Source organism: Manduca sexta, chromosome 28 (genome assembly GCF_014839805.1).
Source record: "Manduca sexta isolate Smith_Timp_Sample1 chromosome 28, JHU_Msex_v1.0, whole genome shotgun sequence".
Taxonomy (NCBI): domain Eukaryota; kingdom Metazoa; phylum Arthropoda; class Insecta; order Lepidoptera; family Sphingidae; genus Manduca; species Manduca sexta.
The window spans coordinates 4,529,956-4,537,410 of record NC_051142.1 but is presented as its reverse complement, the minus strand read 5'-3'; the positions used below and the strand labels follow the sequence as shown (position 1 = coordinate 4,537,410).

General features: G+C 30.8%; 1 protein-coding gene across 1 annotated transcript; it reads left to right on the top strand.

Moving 5' to 3' along the window:
- The first annotated feature begins 203 nt into the window (after window positions 1–203).
- LOC115450971 (torsin-like protein) lies at window positions 204–6,953 on the top strand. The gene is made up of 6 exons (XM_030179150.2): window positions 204–716; window positions 3,058–3,332; window positions 3,820–3,971; window positions 4,409–4,554; window positions 5,061–5,208; window positions 5,610–6,953. The coding sequence occupies exons 1-6, from the start codon at window positions 512–514 to the stop codon at window positions 5,737–5,739; spliced, it is 1,056 nt and encodes a 351-aa protein (XP_030035010.1). The 5' UTR covers window positions 204–511; the 3' UTR covers window positions 5,740–6,953.
- The last annotated feature ends 502 nt before the right edge of the window (window positions 6,954–7,455 follow it).

Here is a 7,455-nt window from a genome sequence, read left to right as displayed (position 1 = left end):
AACCTTAAATTATTTTAATTCAAATTTAAAAACTAACAAAACAAAAAACAATTCTTAAAAAACGTTTTTGTATATAGAAATTAGAAAATTCTTGCATTCTTTGAACATTATTTTTTCTTGGAAACCTTATGTATTGGGGATTTCTTCATCCACTTTGCGCATATTTCAAAAAACATATCGGGCATTACTTAGTTGTCGGTAGACAGCTGACTGCAGCTGACACCATGAAAGGTTTCTGTCAGTAGTATGGATTTTATGTAGTATTCTTTGAGTTTGTCTTTGGTATTCTGTGTAAAAGTTCTCTGAGTGCAGTTCAATTCAAAGTTGAAACACGATTTTTTGTTATAATAATAAGTGCCGGGAGATTATCATAGATCACGTCTTTTGTTTTTATTATACAAACGTTATAAAGTACAAAATATATACGCATGCTCTTTATTATTATCAAAAAGCATTGACTAACGTTTGTATTTCTATCAGGTGTTTTAAGCTCTTTAAACAAACAAAGAAAATGTTATTCAGAACGATATATGGTTGCGTATATTTGGTGTTGTTTTTGTGTGTAAACTACGCATGCAGCGAGTTCACTACGATATTGTTGGGCTCTACCATGGTAGCAGGTGTCGCCGGCGGCTGGTTCGATTCGATAAAGGAAAACACTTACTGTCGGTACGCTGAGTGCTGTACCGACCACTACATTCCTTACGACGTAGATAGTAAGTAATAGTATTATTTTAAAGCGCATATTAATTTGACTAATTTGCATAATAATAGAGCACTGCCATATAACACAACTATTGCCTTTCATTCATTGTTCTAATATTTTAATTGAAGATTAATCATTTTGTTAGAACTATTAAATAGTTAAAAGGGTAGTCGTTAGTTTTAGATTGTTTATAATATACGTCATTACTTGGTGATTCTCTGGATCAGTACTTATTCTTTTACATTTTAAATTGTGTACAAATGTTCTCCTTGTTATAGTATATAATAGGAAAGTTTTTATTCATTTATTTATTTATTAATTAAATATAATGTTACAGGAGTTACACCCAATGCAATTATATTTATATTGTCATATTATAGCCAATTCAGATACAGATAGTTATGTATAGTTATTTCATATAGTTGATACATTATTAGTCTAGAGTTTCTATAGCTACCCTTATGAATTCCGCCAGTGTACTTTTTTCCTATTCTGTAACATAAAGTATTTTGAATATCCATAATATTATAATTTATTACTATGTTAGCAGAGGTCTAAATCATTATGTAATGTGTATAAATCAAATAATCAAATTAAAAGAGGAAATTTCATGGCTAGTATCTTATTTTCAAACATTTCATTGAGGGATGGTGATATCCATCCAAATCTGTGGTTCATATTCTGCATACATTTAAAGTTTATTATCCATTCAGCTATTTATTTGGATATACAAATTTATGTCCAATGAAACAGTTCAGTTCCTAAATGCATCTTCTGTGATTTCCCAAAAACATTTTTTTTTTTTAATTCAGTCACTTTAATTGTAAGTGTGAGAAAGAAATTTTTGGCTGATAAAATTAAAGTTATAATGATAATCAGTATTATAAAATGTAATGTCAGACAGGAGATAGGCTGATCATAAATACCACTATAAATATATCATTAACAATGATAAGGACTGAGACATCTTTATCAGTAATGCAATAATATTCTTTACTGTTCTATAGTAAAGAATGAATATAGTGCATATTATAACTATTCACTTATTGGATAATCCAGCAAAAGAACAAACAAGCAGGTTTAAATAAAAACTTGCATAACAAGTTTCATTCATTTTTGACAAAGAAAACCATCTCACCAAATTAAGCAAAATTTAATTGAACGGCATAGAATGGGAAGGGACTAGCCATTCTTCATTAAATAATTTAAGTTTTGAGTAAACAGTACAGTTACTTAATCTATATATATAAAAATGAATTGCTGTTCGTTAGTCTCGCTAAAACTCGAGAACGGCTGAACGGATTTATCTTATCTTGGTCTTGAATTATTCGTGGAGGTCTAGGGAAGTTTTAAAAGGTGAGAAAAATTCGAATAATTGCCGGAAAAATCCTCAAAACAGCATTTTTCTATTTCCCATACAAACGTTTTCTAACTAATACGTAGTGTCAATTTGAGCTTTATTGCTATTGTATAAAGTTCACTGTTGTCTAAGCAATGTAGGTGTGTTCCTAACATCAAAGCAGTGTGCGTTGGAGCACAGAATATAATAATGTAATGTCGCGTTCTGAAACTCAACAAAAGTGATATCGCGGACCCGACTAAATTGAACGGTCACAAAATTTAATATATCATTAGTTATTTGGTTGGCTTCACGATATTATTTCTTTTGTTTTACTTTAAAATGCATGTTTTCGTTATGGACAATTTTTGAGCTACTTTTGCATATCTATACTTATAATAAATCTGTAGAGAGGTCAATTCTGTACATGAAATATATTTCCAAAATAAATGGGGGTGATTAGGGATCGATACTGATGCCAAAAATGCAATTAGTAAAATTTTTGTCTGTCTGTGTGTATAACCGTTATAGAAACAAAAACTACTCGACGGATTTTAACTTAACTTGGTACAATTATTTTTCATACTCCTGAGCTGGTTATAGTATACTTTTCATCACGCTACAATTAATAGGAGCATAGCAGTGATGGAAAATGTTGGGAAAACGGGAGAAGTTACTCCATTTTTAAGCTTCCGTCATTTCGTGTGCAACCTTAATGGTTAAAAGTTCCTTCGATTTCACCAGGATCCCATCATCAGACCCTGACCGGACAATCGGACCACCTGCATACCACCATAAATTAAAAAAACATCCCGACAAATTGAGCACCTTCTCCATTTTTGAAACCCGAAATCCACGCGGGCGAAGCTGCGGGCGGAAGCTAGTGTTCAATATAAATCTGGTCACACTGCATATGTTACAAATTATATTGGTCACTTTGACTTCGAGTACACATATTTAATTCATTGATCATGAAATGATTTAAAACTTTCTTTATTTTTCTATTTTTCAGAATTAAATCAGTCCTTGACTGAAAAAATGTTTGGTCAGCCACTAGTGAAAGAGTTAGTGAACATTCTCACTGCACATAAAAAGGCAGTAAAGAAAACTACTGGCTTCAACGAAAAGGCTTTGGTTATCAGTCTGCATGGCTGGACTGGTGTGGGAAAAAATTATGCAGCTACCATGGTAGCTGATGCTCTCTATAAAAATGGCATGAAAAGTAAATACGTGAAATTCTTCATGGGTGAAAAAGATTTTGGATGTAGTAATTTAGATGTTAAGAAGGTAAATACAGAGCATTATAAATAAATTCATGCATTGCATAGTGACCTCACTAAACCTGATGTTAAGCCAACTGATGAAAAATGCTTACCAGTCAACACAACCATGCCAGCCTGTTTGAAAATAAAAATTCTTTATATTTTCTTTTTGTGTTTTTTTTTTAAATATATAAAGTTTTTTTTTTATATATGTATAGATACATGTTAAAATTAACTATTATATAGAAACTCAAACTAAATTGGTTAAAGTTCATGCACAGTGTACTAACCTTATAATTTCCGCTTGTTATCATACTAGACCTGTCTGACGTCTTCCCTCCTTTCTAAAGGGTAAATTCTTTAAATTATATTCTATGTTCAAATTTTATAGTTAAAAATATTCTCATTCCCTAAATCAAATTTTAAATATGGAAGCACTGAAATGAATAAAATATGTTTGAAAATCTTTTACTTTTTCTCTGGTAAAAATTTAAGAGTTCTTATTGTTGCAGAAACATTTAATCAGCATATTGAATGAAACTGTGGAAAAATGTCCTAAGTCTTTAATTATATTTGATGAAATAGAAAAGATGTGTCCAACTATATTGGATATTATAAGACCTATGCTTGATCATCATCAGACTGTCGATGGAATTGATTACAGGTAACAAATTTGTTTTCATAATTCTCATAAAGTCATTTTCTCAAATATTAGTTCTCATTTTAACTTCATCTTGCTCTATTGCTCTGTGTAGGATAGAAATTTTAATAATTAATAAACCCATTTACCTGTAAGTAAGCACTACCAATGTTCATAAATAGTAGCAACGCACCTTAGCCTTGATTTATTAAATTATATTTAAATATGAATATGGCAAAGAGACTCCAATGCATCCGGTGATAGAGACAAGTTCATATAGAGCATCAATAGAGGAGCGAAGAATATCCTGCGACAGTTGACGCAATTCCATCAATCAGTTTGAAACCGCACATACTTTTTCCCGAAACGCCACATGTATACTAACATGGGCACTGTGGCAGTTTTTAGACTTCCACCATCACCACAAAATTGTAATGATTTATATTAAAAAACATTTTCAGAGATAGTATTTTTATTTTTATATCGAACATTGGAGGATTAGACATAGCAAACAATCTCTTGAAACTTATTGAAGATGGCATCAAAAGAAATGAAGTTGATTTTCATGACTTTGAACCCATTATACGGAAAAGATCATATTTTGAAGGTAATTTTCCTAATTTTCCCATTCAATTTTTATTCCTTCAACTTTGTATGCTGTAATTTTTATGACTACAAAAAAATTATGGTTTACGGGGATAAAACGGCGTCCTGTCACTGATGGTTTTATTGAAAAACAAATGTGGATATCAATTGTATAACTACACTATCTTAAAATATATTAACAATAAAATGCGAAACTTGTAATTATTGTAGTCGTTTTTAGTAAGTGCCTATTCACATTGATGCACAATCCAAGTGTCATATTTATACATTTTATAGTTAGTAACTATATTGAAGTCTATGTCCATTAAAGTTACACACAAATTTGCATTTGTGCAGTGGGGAGTTGCTAAATTAAAGTTTTGTAAATATATGTATTTTGCAATAAACAAAAATAAGAAAGCCACCGAGATTATTATCAAAAATATTAAAAAATTATACTCACATATTCTTTTATAACTGTAAGGTTGATTTATTATAAATGTTCATACTTAATTCCTTATTTTACAGGTGGTTTCAAAGAGTCCACAATAATTACACAACACTTAATTGACCACTATGTGCCTTTTTTACCTCTTGAGCAGCATCACGTGGAAATGTGCGCATTACAAATTTTCCGAGAAAATGGCATAGAAGACCCCAGTGCAGAAATGTTGAGGTAAGTTAAATTCTGTTTTAAATTTATACTATACTTAACCGAAAAAAATCCGCTGTTAATATCCCCTGTTTTAGTCAAGCGAGTGTTGTTACACTATGTAAACTGTACATGTGCTAATCGCAACTTTCCATGAAAAAATCTTGCTGGGAAAAAGAGTTGCCTATATCTAGAACATGATTTACCCATGTGTCAAATTTCTTCAAAATGCATTCCGCGGTTTCTGCATTCACTTCTACCAAACATCTAAACATTTTCGTGAACTTGAGCATTTATAATATTGATAAGAAGTAAGATGAAGCACTCACAAATTATTGAATAAAATATTATGATTTCTATAGATGTCTGCATTAAAAGGTTTTGATACTTCCACTGCCCTAACTGCTGTGTATTTCTATTTGTAGCGACGCTATGAGCGTGATAACGTACGGACCTACAGAAGATAAAGCTATATTTGCCAACAGCGGCTGCAAGAGGCTGACGAGGAAAGTTCCATATGTCGTAGAAAAGTTTAAACCTAAGGAGGATCTTTAGTTTGTAGATCGCAAAAAGTAATGAGGTTTTAATTTTTAATCCATTTCAAGAAAAATATTACTAGAACTATACCGGCTATGTTAATGTCTTTTTTTTTACTTATTTTTGTTAATCAATTCAATTATTTATATGCATAAAGTAATGTGTAAAATAATGTTTAAAAAGTTGTGTAGGTATTACTACAAGCTGTGATAGGTCAAGGTGATAAACTTAGCCTGACAGATTTGAAAAGGCCAAATAAGTGTCTTTCAGATCGGAGCGCAGTTATTGTTTAACCTTCGACCAACATTGTTATCTACTTGTAAATACTCGATTTTAATTTTATGGTGTACAAATTAATGTATAAAATACGTAGATATACTTACATAATATAAAACTGCAATTGTGTTTAAAAAATGTCCACTGTTTTAAAATATTATTGTCTTCCTTTTCTTCCGTTTCTTTAAAGGTGAACTGATCTATTACGCAATACCCACCTTTATTAGTAAATGATGCATTCCACATACATCATTATTAAATATTAATCATAGGAAGTGTTTTATCTTCATATTTATGTGCCATCAATATAGTCAGAAGAAGCAAACCAATCATTGCATAATTGAAAGTAACTTAAAAATGGTAATTAGTAAGGTTCTAAATGAAACAGACAAAATAATCATAGTAGATACTGATTAGAAAGGTTATTTTAGGGGATTAAATTGCCCAGGATAATAAATGATGATAACATTTGTAAATCCAAATTATAGCTTAGTACATAATTTGCTTCAACAATTCCCACACTAGTATAATTTTATGTATTTCAATAATCTTAAATACAATTAATTACTATGTTCTTATTAGTTCAATTAAAACTATATATCTGTATTAAAATTATGACTGTAAGTGAGAGGGGAATCTTTGAACTGGATAAGCTTTGAAAAATCTTTTAAATTTGTTTAAACGCCGTTTTATCACCCAAAAATTATTTTAGCATTGCGGCAATAAGCCACATAACAACTACTCATATGAAAAATATTGTATAACCTTGTACTTATTGCTACATAAGAGAACTTTATTTGAATTATTTCATAAACAAAACAAAAAATTAAGTGTTCAAAAATGCCCTACTCTCTACATAAAACATTCAATTCATTTTAAAAATTAACGCTCTCTACGAATTCGCAGCTGTTGTATATTTATCACATCAATGAAATAAACAAAATGCTTTGAAGAATGCTGTTTTTATCATTTAAATTTTGTCAATTGTATTTTGTGTCAGGGTGTACCCTGTAAAACTTTTTGAGATTGTTTCTATACATCAAAGAGCATTATAATACTAATTTACATCGAACAGGCGGTCTCATACTTCATACCTACTGCACATTGCACAATAGACGACGTAGGGTATCAATAGGTAGGTTTCTACACAAATTAAGAAGTCGGCAGGACGATTCACAGGACCGACGCAACATAAGTTCTATCCTCAGATTTTATGCTATCTTTGTAGATTTGCGGTTATTTTCAATAAAAAATCCCAGTCTTAATCTTCGATCCGATCCTGAGAAAATTCAAAAATATTAAATAAAACTTTGATTTGATTGGTCCAATTTCGTGATTGGTGCGAAGCGATTGGTGCAATATCTATAGCTTGCACCAAAGAGAATTTTATAATATATATGGAAAGCTTGCCCTCTCAGACTTGCACACATCCTACAGGCAACAAAAAATGGCTTTGCT

Excerpts from the sequence above, each read along its gene's own strand:
- LOC115450971 (XM_030179150.2), top strand. The coding sequence starts at position 512 with ATGTTATTCAGAACGATATATGGTTGCGTATATTTGGTGTTGTTTTTG. Across the intron at positions 3,333-3,819 it reads GTAATTTAGATGTTAAGAAG|AAACATTTAATCAGCATATT; the intron begins GTAAATACAGAG and ends TTATTGTTGCAG. Across the intron at positions 3,972-4,408 it reads GTCGATGGAATTGATTACAG|AGATAGTATTTTTATTTTTA; the intron begins GTAACAAATTTG and ends AAACATTTTCAG.